This window comes from Python bivittatus, unplaced genomic scaffold, assembly GCF_059951505.1.
Source record: "Python bivittatus isolate LINGU-HERP-01145 unplaced genomic scaffold, Pbiv_v1 ctg000340_np1212, whole genome shotgun sequence".
Taxonomy (NCBI): Eukaryota; Metazoa; Chordata; class Lepidosauria; order Squamata; family Pythonidae; genus Python; species Python bivittatus.
In genome coordinates, this window is record NW_028277056.1 from 30550553 (window position 1) to 30568557 (window position 18005).

At 39.7% G+C, this 18005-nt stretch overlaps 1 protein-coding gene across 5 annotated transcripts in view; it reads right to left on the reverse strand.

The window, feature by feature from the left end:
- Positions 1-3403: 3403 nt before the first annotated feature.
- Positions 3404-18005, reverse strand: part of COL8A1 (collagen type VIII alpha 1 chain) — a 186695-nt gene continuing 172093 nt past the window's right edge. For 4 of the 5 annotated variants that reach the window (XM_088140785.1, XM_088140784.1, XM_088140787.1 and 1 more), the window contains 2 exons: positions 12435-12729; positions 3404-11276 (listed from right to left, as the gene is read on the reverse strand). In XM_088140785.1, coding sequence (XP_087996911.1) covers positions 9349-11276; positions 12435-12726 — 2220 coding nt within the window. In that variant the 5' untranslated portion in view covers positions 12727-12729 and the 3' untranslated portion in view covers positions 3404-9348. The remainder of the gene's footprint in view (positions 11277-12434; positions 12730-18005) is intronic. The other variant, XM_007425813.3, reaches the window with a different exon arrangement.

Below are 18005 nucleotides of genomic sequence, written 5' to 3' on the forward strand. Positions count from 1 at the left end.
ACTTGCTTTAAGAAGAACTTCCAATGAGAGCAAATGTCTTCCTTTCAGTCACCATTCAAAATTGCATAATAATGTAGATATAACATTGAAAATGAGGCTCATGGGTCATCTTTTCATCTAGGCCTCTAAAAAGATGTCGACAATCTTCACGTTTCTGATCTTTACCATATACATGCTTTCTTATTTTGACAGCATAGTTTTGACAACATCTTCCTATTTATGTGCTGAAAGCCAGAGCAATTTCAAAACCTATCCTAGTGTCTTTTCCATCTTGGTCTTTTCTGAAAATTGCATGTAAGAGTTATTCCAGATAAGTGACTTAAAGACAAGGGGCATGTTTGACAATAATACAGAATGGATGCAGACATATCTTCTTATGTTATGAGCAAGAAGGTAGTTTTACATGATAACCAGGGAGTAGGGCTTTGTCCCCAGGATCAAGAATATCACCAGTTCTGCTCATGGGCAGATGCCTGCTGACAGAAAGTAAGAGCTATGAAAAAATTCTTATGCTGGAAGCCATTAAGAAAGGAATAAAAAATAATGCTTTTGATAGTATTCTTTTCAACAGTTGGTGCAACCACACTTGGAATCATGAGTACAGATCGCATTGTAGAGTTGGAAAAATGCAAGAAAAGTCAATTAAAATTATTAACCACCCAAAGCAATAACATCTGGGATTTTTTAGTTTAAGAATCCAAGCAATAATGTCCATAAAAATGTATAAAATGATGTATGGGATAGTGAAGTTGCTTGAAAGATGTATTTTCTCTCTCAGGAGTAAGAGTGGGCCCATGAAACTATATACTGGGAGATTCAGAACAGATAATATATTTTTTATCCCATATGTACTTAAACTATAGAATTCACTACCACAAGTAGTAGTAATCATATTAGATGATAAGGTTATCAACTCATAACTATGTATGTTACTATGCCTTTATTGTAATATTGGAGGCAGCATAGCTCTCAGTGCTAATTGCTGAAATACAAGAACGATAGGTTGCTAAGGGGCACCTTCATGTGTAGTTCTCAAGGATATTTCTTTGACTAAGATGAAAGATGAAAGCAGAACTAGTTGGAAGTCATCTTCAGGAGGATTCATCCTGGAAAAATACGGGGTTGTATACGTAACTCTGCCAACTTACTCCTTCCTGCTTCTACGTGTTCAGCTAGCAGATTGGAAGGAAGGTTGTATGTTGCCATGAGTGTGAATACAACTAGTCACATTAACATGGACCCTGTGTGGAGAAGTGCAATCAAATGAAGCAAATGCTAAAATTCCCTTCCAGACCTGCCAGCAAAATGGATGGCAGTCGGGAGAGCAGAAGCAGGAATACATGTCTAACTACTGCCTTTGGTCAGTGTCAGTTTTCATACATTAACCTGAATGTTTGAAGAATGCTGGTCTTTTGGGCTAATCTACAACAATTCTTCTTACATTCTTATGACGTCTATGCAGGGCAAGCTTCCTGATATGTGTAGATATCCAGTGAACAAAGCAGCAGTTTGGTCTTGCTCTCAGATTATTGTATGGAGCACTCTTCACATGTTTAATACATTGCCAGTTAGTTGCAGTAGTTACCACTGAAAAAAGATTGAAGGTTAGTCATGACTAATTTATGTCCCATTGATTTCAGTAGGATGGTAGTATGATTAACCTGTTCTCAGTTCATCCCTATCCAAGTCTATGGACCTATTTCCACCACACATTTAACTATTTGATGAAAGAGTTAATGTCTTGTATGGACATCAAGAATGGGTCATTTAACCAAGCCTGTTAAGCCAAGTGGCTAGATATAATCCTTAACAAATCCAGCAATGCATCAGCTTCAACGAAAGTGAACTGTGTTGTGGGAACACCTAAACCCTTTGAACTTACCCTTTTTGCATATCTAGTCAGCCAATAAATGTGCTAGAGCGAGAGAAAGACTGAAAGAAGCAAATGTCTCCATTATAGAACTTACTCCAAAAACTTGGAATGACAGAACATCCCTCCCGAACACTGACTGGCTGCAATGACCAAGTCTATTGATTCTGAATAGCTAGTAGGGGAGGGGCATTTATTTATCTATTTAAATTTATGGCCATAGACCAGAACTTACATACATTGAAAAAAAAAAGATGAAAATAGAAATAAGAGGGAAAGAAATAAAATGAAAAATCAGAGGGAGTAAAAGAGAACTTGTCAAGCACTTATGGACTATCTCATGACATTATTATTATATTTTCATTTTCTTTGACTTTGTACATTTTTGTTCTTGTTTTGGTCTATGATAAATTAATTGAAGGGAAGGGGCTAATGAAGTCATGAAGTTTGCCAATAATTATTTCCTGGTGGAAAAGCCAATGAGATACTAGCTGATTTCTGGGACAGTGGGTGGGACCTCTACATTTCCAAAACTCAATTCATATTATTTGGTATTGCAAGAGTCAAGGAGATTTGACTAGATATGTTGACTGGATTAAGAGTGTTGGGGGAACAAAGTCAAAGTGTATGGCAAGAATATAGGCTTCTGTGAAGTATTTCCATTTATCTTGGGGTTTCAAGGGCTGAAAGCAAAGTTGTTGAAAGCAAAGCATTCCTGGATGAAGAAGCATACAAATTTACATGAGCTGGAAGCACTAGGGATGTTACATGTACTGTATTATAACATTTATATACTGCCCTATTCCAGCCAACCGCATGTAGTTCACAAGATTCTGATCTACAATCAGCTAACTTGTTGCACAGGAGGCATCATTCCTTCTTGGACCATTCCTTTTTTTGTATGTACAGATGATGGAGGAGACAGGCTGCTGGATGGATGCTCCATGGAAAGAAGCACGTGCCTTTTTCTAGGCTTTCCAGCCCAACTGATTTGCTATTTCTGTCACAGCAGATGTAATAACAATCGGCGTCCTTTCCTTATTAATTGTTAAAATATTCACTAATATTTTTGCCCTGGTTGTGTGTTCTAAACTGAGTGTTATCTGCTGCTTCCTCCTTTCTCCCAGTTGCATTCCCTGCTGACCACTTATTTAGGAGATCTTGTCTACATGCATAAACTCCCTGCATGGGAAATTAGGCACCTAAAGTACTGTAATAATGTATGTATGAAGTAAATTTTTTTCTTCAGAATCTGCACTTCACTGTGTGGGGCCAGGCAGAGTAGTTGTGGTCAATAAATAGAACCCTAATCTTCCCTACATGATTGCAATTTGTATGCAGGATGAGCAATCAAAATGAGCTTTGTGACAACAAAGCAATGCAGCCAGTAGTTGCAGGGGATAATATGCAGAAAAACCGCAAGTAACACATTTCAAAAACTTGACCTCCGTTGTGACATTTTAGTTTTTTCTCCTAAAGATTTTACCCATATCTTGCATCTCTGGAATATTGAAATAAATTAAAATACTGAAACATTGTAAAAAGTTATTTAATAAGATCTTTTGCAATCAGTACAAAAACTTAAATACAAAATTATTTCTTGTTTTCATCTCTTTCATTTCTTTATCCTAGCAATCTGACCTAAAGATCTTTAAATTGCCCATTGTTCTCAGATAGTCTGTGCTGTAATGCATTAAACTCAAGATTTAATTAATGGAAATTCCACTTGCAGTCCCTATATATCCACTGTGTTAGGGAGAGTCTTCTTTCAGTTAAGTGCGGAAGTTTCATTTAAGATGTAGGAACAATAAGGATTAATCTAGTTAGATTGTTTAAAACAAATGTAAATGTGATATGCAACACCGAAAAAGCACATGGATGTTAAATAACTCATATAATTCCTATTAAATTAACACCCGTCAAAGACAAATTATAAGTTATCAAAGGGACTAGAATGGCTAAGTCCATTAATTCCTCAACTCCAATACAGCTAGAAGTGATCTCTGCACCATGGATGCTTTTACTCACACCACCCATCTGAATGAGGAACAATGTGTGCAAATGGGTATTACATTCATGCAGGGCTAGCTCTAGCTATATGGCTGCCATTGGTAAAGTTGAGTTTTGTTAGGCTTGGCAGAAAGGGAGTTCCCTTTTCTCTTTTCAAGGTTTCCCTGAATATAGTCTTTGCCTATAACTTTTCAAGTAACTAGAACAAAGATAAGAGATTAATTTGGTTAAATCCTGAGTGGAGATTAGATATTCCTACTCAAACATAGTTGCCTCCCCAGGAGTCCCTGTATTTCTTGAATACTGATGGCCTGTGCAATTGCCTGAGATGTGGGCAACCCTGCACATGCAGTTCTTCTGTTGTTCAAACAGCTGGTACTGCACATACATAATCCTGTTGAAATTTGGATAGAGTTCTCATCACAACATTTCTGTTAAGCAGAAGAAAGCAAGGATGAATTTAGTTCCCTGCAGTTCCTCCCTGTTAAACAACCAACCCACATGGTAATTTCTTGATCAACAGAATGATCCCAGTTCCAGTTCTTATACATGCAAATATTGTTCAGCAGAGCCCCAGGATTTCAGCATGACCTACTCAGGTACATTTGTGTCCTTCAGGTATCCTTCTAGAATCTGTGTTAACTGAGAAGCTCATCTGGAAATGGTATTCAGAAGTTGTTTTCTACTGGGACTTACCAATACTTCAAAACACTTACGGCAGTCCTTATGTGCTAACCTCTGGGGACTGTTAAATTGACAAGAACAAGAGAGAAAGCCTTTCATCAGCAGTTGTATGCTTCTGGTATGAGTTGTTATACAGGATCCGTTATTGCAAGCTTTTAAGAATTTAGGAAAGTGAGGTATTGTCTTTGCCCTTTCATGTACACCTCTTAATGGACTGGTTTGGGTTTCAGCTGTTTTAGACTTTAAATTTGTCCATGGTGGGTGTTTGTTATAATTGCTGATTATTTGCTGATTTTCAGTTTTTGCTGTTTTATTCTTGAATAGGATTTTGTTATGTCAGCTGCTCGTTGAAGACTTTTATATTCAATGGCAGGCTGGAAATAGTTAATGTATTATTATTGTTGGTTGCACAGTCAGCCAGATGTTTAGACTGGATTTGCGTTTTTATCCATCTATTGAGTCCTTCCCAATGGGATAGGCAAATGTTGTGGTTTGATGGTGTTAAAGATATTGTCGCAGGATGTAAGCTGTTCCAAGTAAAGCTGCCTTTTGTAATTGACTGATGGGGATTTTGTCAATGCCAATGGTGTTCAAGTGGTGCTCCAGATGTTTTGGGATTGCACCCAAGGCACCTATTTCTATTGGTACTATCTTTGCTTTCTTTTGCCACAGTCGTTCTACTTCTATTTGCAGGTCTTCGTATTTTGTGATTTTCTTCAGTTCTTTCTCTTTTATTCTGCTGACTCCAGATATTGCAATGTCCACTATCCAGACTTTTTTGTCTTTCTTATCAACAATTGTTAAGTCTGGGGTGTTCTGTGGCAGGTGCTTGTCTGTTTGAATTCTAAAGTCCCAGAGCACTTTAGCTTCTTCATTTTCTATTACTTTGTCTGTTTTATGGTACCACAAGTTCTTGCTTGCAGGCAAATGGTATTTCTTGCAGGTATTCCAATGCACTATTGTTGCTACTTTTTCATGCTGTTGTTTGAGGTCAGTCTGTGCAATTTTCTTGCTGCTGCTAACTAGGTGGTCCACTGTTTCTTCAGCTTCTTCGCAGAGGTGGCATTTGCTGTCTCTTGCTGTTTTCTCAGTTCTGGCTTGGTATGCATTTGCTGTTAAGGCTTGGTCTTATGCAGCCAGAGTTAGCCCCTCTGTCTCTTTCTTCAACTTTCCTACTCTTAGCCATTGTCAGATCTTGCTGTTATCAGCTTTGCCTGCTAGTTATTTTGTATACTGGCCATGTCATATTTTGCCTTGCCATGTCTCTTTTTTATTCTTCATTTGGTCTTTCTTGTAGGCCAGTTTGGTCTCTTCAGTATTCAGTAACCCTTCATTGGGTACTATCTTCAGTGCATCTTCTTCACTGTCCTTCAGATATTCTTCCAATGCCCTTTTTCCTTCTTTGACTGTCTGATGTACTTGCAACATTCCACACCCACCTATGCTCCTGAGTAAGTAGAGTCTGTCAACGTTGCTGCATGGATGAAGGGCATGATTCATTGTCATTATTTTTCTTGTCTTCCTATCCAGGGCTTCTAGTTCAGCTTGAGCCCAGTCCACTATTCCAGCTGTATATCTAATGATTGGAATTGCCCAGGTGTTAATTGCCTTGATGGTATTTCCTCCACTGAGTTTGGACTTTAAGATCTTCTTCACTGTCATGATGTATTCACTCCTAACCATCTTAACTTCAATGTACTTGATGTTGTCAGCTTGAAGAATGCCCAGGTGTGTGTAGTGATCTTCTTCATCTAGAATCTTGATGTTATTTCCATAGGGCATCTTGATTCCTTCAGTTTTCACTATTTTTCCCCTTTGATGATAAGGATGGCACATTTGTCCAGTCCAAACTGCACTGCAATATCTTGCCTGTATATCTGGACTGTGTTGAGCAGTGATTCCATTTCATATGGTGTTTTTCCATACAGCTTCAGATCGTCCATGTAAAGGAGGTGGGATAGCCTGGCAAATGTTTTTGATGTTTGATAGCCATGGCCTGACTTGTTTAGTATTGACAGAGGAATCAGTGCAATGACAAACAATAGTGGTCATAGTCTCCTTGAAAGATTCCTCTCTTGATATTAACCTCTTCCAATCTAACACCATTGGCCAGCAACTGTGTCTTCCATTGTGCCATTGATCTCACAAAGCTTCTGATGTTTCTACTGACTTCTGTTATTTCTAGACACTTGATTATCCAATCATGTGGCAGGGAGTCAAATGCCTTCTTGTAATCAATCCAAGCTACATTCAAGTTGGTCTTCCTTCTCTTGCAGTTTTCCAAAATCATCTTGTCAATTAGGAGCTGATTTTTTGTTCGTCTGCTGTTTTGGTGGTTTCCTTTCTGCTCAGGTAGAAAGAGCTTGTTTTCAACTAGATGCTGTTGGACTGCATCAGCTACAACACCAGTTACCAGTTTGAAAGTTGTTGGTAAGCAGGTAATTGGCCTGTAGTTGCCTGGTGCTGCACCTTTTGTTGGATCTTTCATTATCAGGTAGGTTTTGCCAGATGTTAACCAATTTTCAATTTCACCTCCTTGCAGTATGTCGTTAAACTGCTTGGCAATGAGTGATGCAGACCAGTCAAGATGTTTCAACCAAAAAACATGCAGTTCATCTTCACCTAGTGCTGACCAATTCTTGATCTTCCTTGCCTCTTTCTCCACCATTTCTGCTGTTATTACAAGTTTTTTCATTTTAGTTTCTTTTTTATTTTTATCCATTCCCTTTATCCAAGCTGCATTCTTGTTGTATTTGTTTGGGTTGTCCCATAGCTGCTCCCAGAACTGCACTGTTTCTTTTTTGTCAGGTGTCAGCTGGTTCATTGCAGTCTCTCCACTGATGGATTGGTAAAAATATTTCTGATTTGACTGAAATTGGAGATTCTGCCTATAGTGTACAATTCAAGCTTCATATCTGCTGATATTCTCGACTATGGATGTTATTTGCTGCTTTGTTATTTCTAGTGCTTCTTTGATCTTCCTTGTTTCTAGGTGATATTTCTTGATCAGGTATTCTTTGGTCTTCTTGTTCTTCAGCTCCTCTTTTTTCATGTGTTCTAGCTTGTTTGCATCTGATCTTAGCATGCTGATCTTATTTTCCAACCTGATCTTCCATTTTGGTGGTGCATTGTTTGGCTTTTCTTCTTGTTTGTTGACTTTGTATCCAAAGTATTCAGTTATAACTGCAGCCATGCTGTACATTAGTTGGTTTGTTTCTTGCAGTGAGCTGGTGCTTATATTTGATATTACAGTACTGGCATCTTTTAATACTTGTGCTAGCTGTTTCTTTGTAACAGGCTTCAATGCAGGCAACCTTATTTTGTTCTTTTTCTGCTGTTCTAGATGCTCAATTATTCTTTGTTTCAATTCCTCTTGTTTATTTAGTTAGAGGGCTTTGTGCTTTCTGAAGAGAAGGCAGAGGAGAGGGTGCCTGGTTTGGAATGAAAATGATTCAATAGCTATGCTGGCTCCCTCTACTGCATCATCATCATCATCAATTATGTGCTATTAAGTTGGTGTTAATTCTTTAGCAGCCAGATAGATGAGATAGATGGAGCTTCTTCAGGATGAAATAATAATAACCACAGTATTTTGCTGCTCCCACATAATAAGAATCTCTAATCCCCATGTAAGCCATGTGTCTAATCCCCATGTAAGCCAACATAGGTATTTAAGAATAAACCATAAACACTATGTTTTGACTGAAGATAGCTATTCCATTATATGGCATTGCCTTCATGCAATTCATATACTTCACCCAATATGCAAAACTAAAGGAGCTATGCTATTTTCAGCCATTGCTAGCCACCTCTTCCAGTATATAAAAGAACTTAGGAAAATGAACTATGAATAAGCAGCTTCAATTTTGAGCATATCAAACAACCAGTGCTTTGTTCTATACCCTATAATTTCTTGACCAAGATTTGCAATAGTGGTTCCCAAATGAAAAGGGATCACTCATTGGGCATTTGTGTGTCAGATATCATAACTTTACCTGACTTCAGTTGCACTTTGCCATTCTCTATATTTATTTTCTGTGATCCATAAGTCAATCTGCAAGGCAGAGGTGACTATCCACCAATTGTTAATCTGTACTCACTAACATTACTTGGTTTGTATATAACCTCTTTTACTTCTAAGTCATTGATTTACAATATTCCACAAACCAATCTGTACACTTAAAAATATTCTTGCAACTATAAATATGGCCTATTGCTTGCTGGGAAAAAAATTGGTATCATGGATTTCAGTCAATTTGGTATTAATTAAATCACTTTCTAACACTGAGATTTGTCCTTTTCTAGTATTTCTGTCAATATGAGCAGATTAAAAAACTTCACATAAAAATAGAAACTTTGGCAAAGAGAACTTGGCGCATGATTGTTGAGTCTTTAAGTCAGTGCAGTTTTTGTTTTAAAAAAATCTTTATGGTACTATTATAGAATACACTTCTGTTTCTTTGTCTATCACTTTCCACTTTTAACGAAAGTTTCACCCTAGAAGCAAGTGATCAGTAAGCATCTTATGTGAACCCTGACATGACATTATTTTTAATGCAAAGAAGCAGACAAATGTTGAAAAGATTCACTGTACAGCAGCAAGCCAATTAACACTGGGCTTATCAATAGTTTTTTTTTATAATAAGCTGTACGTAATGTTTAAATTTGTAATTTTATTTTAATATTGTACATGTTGGTCCAAAAAATGATCAATAAATGCACCTTTCAATGGTATAGATTTGGAAACACAGAAAAAGAGCTTTCATTTTGTCTGAGTGTGTAGTTTACATTGGATACAATAAATATCCGGAAAAAGATGAGTGAACATATTGCCCAGCATAAAGTCCTGCTGCCTGTTCAGACGGCATCTGGATATAAACTTGGTCACCGTGCATCAGCTGGACAACGGCACTTCCAGAAGCTTGGTCCAGGAAACCTTTCTTGTATTCATCGTAAGTGTACATCAAAGGCTCATTGTTTTTAAATAACGCCACCCAGACATTTCCCCCTTTGCAGTGTATGTGGTAAGCGAAGTAGTAGATCCCAGGGATTTCACAGGTAAAGATACCAGTCTGTGGATTATAATTCTGCCTGCCATTATAAAGGAGCTTGTCAAACATCACAGGAACCCTGACCCGTGGAAAAGGAGTGGTGAGCTCAGCTGTGAAAGCTGGCATCTCATAGGCGGCGGCGGCGGCGGCAGCAGCAGCACCATTTTTGCTTTTCTTCCCCATATAGCCATATGGAGTCTTTATTCCATCAAGGCCTGGACCCACCTCAGGCAAATACTGTCCCATAGCTGGTGGCGTAGGTTGCATGATTACTGGAGGGCCAGGGGGGCCAGGAGGTCCTGGAGGTCCCTGGAGGCCTGGCTGGCCAGGAGCACCAAGTGATCCAGGTTTTCCAGGTGGTCCTGGCATCCCTGCAACACCAGGTTTCCCCATTCCCGGGAAACCTGGTGGGCCTGGCAAACCCCGTTCACCTTTAGCTCCAGGTAGTCCAGGAGGTCCAATTGGGCCACTTGGTCCTGCAATACCTGGGATTCCAGCAGGGCCCTGATGGCCTTGAGCTCCTGGGTTTCCAGGTTCTCCTTTGGGGCCCATCAGCCCATGAGCACCAGGAGAACCTGGTAAACCTTTGTGACCAGCTTCTCCTTTTGGTCCAATTGGGCCAGGCAAGCCTCTCAGACCTGGAGGGCCCACCTCTCCTGGGAAACCAGGTTTCCCTGGGAAACCTTGCAAACCAAGGTCACCTTTGGGACCAATAGGTCCTGGAGGCCCAACTGCTCCAATCTCTCCTTTTGGACCTGGGAATCCCATCATACCCGAGGGCCCCATTAATCCAGGTTGACCTGGTTGGCCTGGTTCCCCTGGAGGCCCACCCATGCCAGGTGGGCCCATGTGGCCTTTTTCACCCTTAGGTCCCAGTGGACCTGGAGCACCACCCATGCCACGATCACCTTTAAGACCAGGGAAACCTGGCTTCCCAATCCCAGGAGGACCAGGTGGTCCTGGTAAACCTGGCAAGCCTTGTTCACCTTTCCCACCTGGAATGCCTGACTGTCCTGGAATTCCATCTTGTCCCGGCTTCCCTATACCTGGAAGACCAGGAGGACCTTGAATTCCAGGAGCCCCAGCTAACCCATGAGGCCCTGGTGCTCCTGGAGGTCCTGGCTTGCCTATAGCTCCCTGAGGGCCTGGAAACCCTACTGTTCCTGGTTTGCCTATCCCAGGAAGTCCAACAGGGCCTGGGGGGCCAGGTAAACCAGGTGGCCCTTTTAGCCCTGGTAATCCTGGAATCCCAACACCTTTGTCTCCTTTTGGGCCTAGGGGGCCTTGTATCCCAGGTTGCCCTTTCATTCCTGGCTCCCCCTTTGCTCCTGGTTGTCCTGGTATTCCTCTGTCGCCTGGTTTTCCTATTCCGGGCAGTCCATGAGGTCCTGGTGGTCCTTGGGGTCCTGGAATGCCCATAGGTCCAATCTCCCCCTTTGGCCCCATTTCGCCTCTTGATCCTGGAGCCCCCATTGCTCCTGGCTTTCCTGGCATTCCAGGCATGCCTGGTTTTCCAATTCCTGGGTATCCTTGTGGTCCTGGTTTTCCTTTAGCTCCTGGCACTCCATGTCCTGGCAGCCCTGGAGGTCCTGGAGGCCCTCTTGGTCCAGGCTCCCCAGGAGGACCCTGTTCACCTCTCAAACTGGCTAATGGCATTTCTGCTTTTTAAGAGAGAAAGAGAAATAAAGAAAGGAACATTAACTGTTGTCTCAACTGCTCTAGAAGTCACCAACATGTTTCAAATAGAATTGATGTATCAACCTATTGGCTCCATTTTTTTACAGCATAGTTGATGTCAAAGGGAAGATAGATTCATTATACAGAAAGCATTACCAATTTCATGGTCAATGCTGCAGACCCCAAATGCCATTTTCCCCCCTAATTTGTTCTTGATGAATTATACCCATATTCAAGTTGATATTCTCTGTCTGTTTTTTCCTGTAGCAAAATCTAGAAAAGTATATAAAAATGACTAGTTGGAAAGGATCACTTTGTAACTTCTCCGAATTTGGAAGATATGGATATGAAAATGGGAGTGGACAAGATACACTCCCCTCCCTCTCTCTGTATTTCACTAAAATTGTACTTGAGCTCTGGTGAAATTGGTAGTGTCTTCTATTGCACTAAAGGGAAGCAGCTGCTTAGGCTATGGGACACACATAAGGCTTTGCTTGCCAATGGCCTGTCACAGGACCACACAACAGAATCTGCCATCTGAGGCAGCCATCTCACTCTGCCTAAGGCAGGTGTGGGAACATTTTGGTGACAGGGCAGAATGAAATTAACATTTGGGAAGAGATGAGGAAAATTGCCATTTTTGGTAGCACAACTAGAAATAGTTAGGGAACTAAAAAGGGGGGGTGGGTCTTAAGCTTCTGGAGTTGTTGTCAACTCTCTCTCCAACTTAAGCTGACTCGAATAAATATACAAACATAGTCTTGCCTTTTTCCAAAAACGAAAAACAAGCTCAACAAATTATTCTTCACAAATGTAGATTTTTAAATTTTGCAATATACACCTTTGGGCAAAGTTATATTCAATAAATGAAAATTGCCTTCCCTTTCCAACCTCCTCAACAGTGTTTCTCAGCCTCAGCAACTTTTCCCCATGCTGGCTGGGGAATTCTGGGAGTTGAAGTCCACACATCTTAAAGTTGATAAGGTTGAGAAGCACTGCTCTACAATGTAGTAATTAGGGTTCTGGGCTAGGATGAGGGAGACTCAGCTTCAAGTCCACCCTCAGCCATGGAAGCTCACCAGGTGACTTTGAACCAGTCACTGTCACTAAGCCCAACCTACCTCACATCTTGCCCATATTACCTTTCTCTTTCTTTGAAATCCTCTCCTTGCCAAGCATGGGGATCTGTGGAATTTCTTTTATATATTGAGGTATATATTCTTTTCCATATGGTAGGTGTGGCCCCTCCTTTCCCATGTGCTGCATTGGCACTGCATCTTTACCCAATGGCATATGAGGTACTTGTTGCCCAAGGGGTTGATACTGTGGCACTTGAGGAGGCATCTGCTTGATCCCATAAAAAGCACCAGCTTGGATAGATCTCAGTAGCCCAAGGTAAATGATTAGCCATGTAGGTGCTAGCAACATAGCCATAATCTGCAACAACAAATAAATAGTTCTGAATAGAAAAACAGCAAGAATAAATGTGGGAAACCTAATCTTGGACAATGAAAATTATCCCAAAGAAAAATCACTGGTAAGAAGTCATTTCTAATACTCCTTTTAGCCCTTCACCATCATAGCAAACAGGGCTGGTTGCAGGTCTTATGGGTACTGATAACTACCATACTAATGATCAGTAACTATAGTACTGATGAGATTTTAGCTTTGGAATCATATAGACAACTATCAACCACTATGTTACATATATAATATTGTCTTGGACAAATTGTTCTACTACATTGCAGAATATTAAAATGGTGATTGTCAGTGGAAATACAATTTGTGTTCCCAACAATGCTTTGGAAGATGTTCTGGTGAAAAAAAATGGGGGGGGGGGTGGATTCAAGATTTTTTAAAAATGTATTTATTTTGAAAAGAAAAAAAAGACAAATACATAGAACTTATAAAATACAGATACTCCATAGAAAAGTTTGCATTGTGATATAACAAAACATGAAAAGAAAGTACAAAATAAGAGAAAATTAAAAGAAAGTATGAATGTATTGACTAATTTGAAACGGCAGCCTGCACTTGTTGGGTCTTTTAGGGGGCTGGGTATATAGCAGAAAGAATCCCTGTTTAAGGATCCCTGTGTCAACTCTGTGCTGAAGAATTCTTCACTGGGGGAGCCCTTCCCCTTAAGACTTAGTTGTCCCATGAGAACACAAGTTTCAAGAAACCTTAAGGTAGAGCTGAGGAGTCCAGGGCCTTCAGAAGCTGCCATTCCTTGTCTGGTGCCCTACATGGCTAAGAATCCATGTTTGAGTCAGGGGAAGAGAAAAAGCATCACCCAGATCCCAGGCACAGACCATCTTCTGAGGATGAGTTCTCGCCATTTATCCAAGAATGCCCATGGCTGGGCCTAAATATGATACTAGAACTCTAGCACAAAATCTGTTAGATTCAAGCAGTATATGTACGAAAGATGTCTGAATACTTTAAAGTCCTTTTTTAAAAAAATTATTCATGATATGACTAAAGCTGATCACCCAATTTCTGTATTGATTTTTGCAAATTAGGAATGCTCTTTTGATATCAGAGGACCAAAATTTCAAAGAAGAAATGGTAAAATAATTATTTGCTTATGAAATCTAGTCTGTTCTACAAATACTTGCCATTATGCTATAGAAATATATATTTCATTTTATGGTCTCAGAAAGGGGTATAGTGTTGTCACGAACTATTACATGAATATTTTGGTTAAATTACTTTAAAAGAGAATTGTTCTTATCCTTCATGTACTCTTGAACTATAAGAAAGGAAAAGATTGGGACCATGTTCAGTGACATTCAGTGGCATTCTGTGTAATCCTACAAGTTGCTCCCTTCTTATTAAACCAAGCATCTAGGAGCAGCTGTTTAGATCTTGCAAATAATTTATACAACCAATAATGTGGAATGGCTTGTGTATCAGTTTTCTCCAGGTCTTATATGTATGAGTAGTACATGTATGAGTAGTTACTTGACAGCTACTGTCTCAGGACTTTGATAAGTTAGTTTGCATAGCTTTTTATTGGAACTTCTCATGATCAATACCTGACTTATTTCCCAACATTTTTTTTTCTTCCTAGTGTTTTCCCACAGGGGCAGGTCTGCTTTTTTGAATCAACCAGATATTGATCCACTGGTTGTGATAGAAATTGACTGATCAGCTTGTCACGCAAGCTTGATGTTGTGGGCTGAGAGAGAGTGACTAGCCCAAAGTCACCCAGCCAGCTTTCATGCCTAAGGTGGGACTGGAATTCACAGTCTCCTGGTTTCTAGCCTGGAGCCTTAACCACTAGATCAAACTGGCTCTTATTTTCCAACAACATCTCCAGCTTATTCTGATTTCTGTCTGCACTACCTTGATGCACTGCAGCAGGGACACTGTGCCACCATGATATCTGAAGACAAATATTAGCACATCATCAGACAGGGCTTCCTTATCACAAAACAACATGAAGCAACCCATGTAATAAATATTACTAATCCTCAGCTCCATTAATATGACTTTTGTTTCCATTGCAAACTTGTTTGTGGATGTTTTCGCATTGCCTTTTTGTTTTCTGAAAGAGTTGGTGGGGGAAAACGATGCAGGGAGGGAGCCTCTGAATATTATGTTCTCAGCATCATGCTTTTCTGTGCAATGTTTGAACATCTGGTCTGCTCCTAAGTAAGCATATCCCAATCTAATATGCATGTGGCCCTGAAGGAGATTGTTAAAATAACAGAAGCTGACTAAGATCTCAATGACACTTGGAAATGACTCCAGGAAAAAAAAAAGCCAACATGCCAAACCACCATGACTTATTTTTTCCTAATAAAACTGTCTAATTTCTGCTATTTGGAAAACGTTCAGAGGTCTGCAAACCATCCTTCTATAATAGTCATAAATTCAAGTATTTGCTTGGCACTTTTTAATGTTCACTTATGGTGCTCTTCAAAGACACTTCAGGACCCCTCTGTTGTTATCTTTTTCTGCTGCAGTGTTTCAGCAAAAGAAGACTCCATTGGTTGTATTCACCCTAAATCTGTCTAAACCTTCAGTAAATTTAAATTACTTAGTAGTACATAATTGTGTGTTTTAAGCAATCAGGCTCTTTCAGACTATTTCCTAACCATTTGGCGATAACATAATACACTTATTCATGAACAGCCTTCTATATAAAGAACCACCCTTCCCAGTGAGCAGGTCTTTAACTAGGAATATTTGAGAAAATCTCCTTTGAAGCTTCACAACTTTCTAATCTCTCTAAGTGTGTAACTCTCTTGCCCTTCTTCCTTAAAAATGTTCAGAGAAGTGTATGTGGAATTATGTTTAAATTATAATCACAATTTCTAGGTGAAAGGCTGGCTTTACACGTGGTACTAAATCACTGTGGTTGGCTTAGTTTTGCATTAACATGCTGTATTAATCAAGGCATTATGGTTGTAAACTATGGTTTATAGCTTAGTGCAATTATGAACCCAACTAACTGCAATTAGAAAACATATATAGTTTAAAGTAATCACTAAGCACAGCATGTGAATTCATTCTGGTCTCCAAGAACCTTCTAAATAAGCACCCATTTTACCTGCAGGCATTCAGAGAAACAGAGAGAGATCTTGTTTGAGCACTAACTGAGAAGGTCAGTGAAACTCTGCAGGAACAATAATTTCCCCTGAACTTGAACTGGCCTGCCTGTGAAATATTTCGATAATATAACACCCACCCACCCAACAAATGATTAAGAATTTTCCTCCCACAATCCAAAGCAGCAGAAAATAGATACCAAGAAGCAGTGTTGGTCATTGTACACTAGATGGGGTGTTTGTTTTAAGCTTCTGAAATCCCATTATTCATAGAATATTCATTTCTAAAAACAAGATGTGTTTATGGTATAGTGAAAGTGGAATTGTTATCAACTGCCTAACACCCCAATATCTTCCCTCAAGGGAAACTTCCAAGAAAATCACATTTTCTCCAGCATTCAGATTTCAGTACTTGATCATGTGAAATATTGTTTTGCAATTGTGATGGCCATTTAGCATACAACTGGGTAAGCACAAAGCCTTAAACAGAATAATTTTACTTCAAATAAGTCATATTCTTCAAGTGGGCAAGGCACTAAAACCTCAGAAAGTTATATTCATTTTTGGCACATATTTTCCTATAAAAGTGAAAGTTAAGAACAAATGACTTGGGATTTGGAGGCCCATATATATATATATATAGTATTAGAATAGCTGAGAAGCACATACTGTGCAAATCCATTATTACACTCAGTTTTCATTCTTTGGTTTTAGCTCTCAGCTGACAACAGTTTAAAGTCAGCTGAACTGAGCTCTGAGTTACAAAGCAAAGGTGGCCAGGAATGTGTGTAAATGACAGTTCAATCAGAATATCCCATAAAAACTCAGTACTAATGGACTGAATACATTATGCATTTGATATTTAAATCCTCAGTTTTGTCCCTTTTAAACAGATCCTTTTTCTGTTACCCAGGTGGATGTAGTACAATTTTAGCATGATGGGGGGAGGAGGATAGATAGCCCTGGATTTATCTTTGCTTGCTGACTTTCGCTTGTTACCGAATAGGAAACAGAAACAGGTTAATTGCAGGCTCTGGGTTTAGTTAGACTCCCTTCTGCTAAGGAATCTAGATCAAAGCCTCCCCCCTGCTGAAGAATGTTTCCCTTATCAGCTAGTTTCACGTAAGCGCTATTAAGCAGTTAACTCCTAGAAAGCAGCTGCGAGTCATGGTCTGGTCCTGTTTTTTTTTTTTGTTATGGCAAAAGTATCCACACAAGGGTGTGAATAAATGACTATCTGCCAATGATCGTATACCCTTTTTGTTTCAAAGCCGTATAAAAAGCGGTATTCAACTTTAAGCGGTGCGCTTGCTTTGCGACTTGAGTCCCGAGCGCGAATCTTTAAAGGCTTCCGTGCAGAAATAAAGTTGAATTCTTGTTTCCACCACCTTTGTGTGATCTTCGGCTACTCGCACCAGGTGAAACGAACCACTTAGCTTGGGCTGGGCCAACAATAGTAGATTAGCCATGGAAAGCATATATTTAAAATTTGCAACAGGGCTGACCAGCATTTTGGAGTGTGTCAGGGAGGAAGACGGCATCCGTCTGCAACTCCTTAAATCAGAAACAGAAGCTTTTTCCCAGGCTCGCGTGGCTACCATGTGATCTGGGGAAAATGTGCTTGATTTAAAGAGTTGCAGGCAAGTGCTTCATTTGCAGCATTAGGTGCACTGAAGCACCTGTTTGCTTTCAGTCCAAAGCACACAGAGACCTTAAAAAAAAGGACAATTCCTTAATCTGTACCTAATCTGAAACTACAGTAAAGACAATAGGGGCAGTTTGTACATTTTATTTCCATGCTCAATGTTTTATTAGCAGGCAATGGGTGGTTTTGCATATTAATGCATATTCAAATAAATAGTAATTGTGAAATGAATGTACTCAAGGAGCAGAATGCAAATTCACAAGATGCATGTGCTCTGTGACTAAACTAGCCACATGACACCTACCCAAATCATCTGGCTTATTCTGTTAGCCTGAGAGTAGACTGCACTGTAAATAATTTCAAAGCATAACCTAACACATGCTAACATTTATGGGAAAATCTATATACTGTAAAAGCTGTATTTCATTTTTCTCTTTGCACAAATCTTTCTTACAGCTTACTCTTTTCTTTCCTTCAGCATCAATATCACTGTGATTTTAAAAAACCTGGGA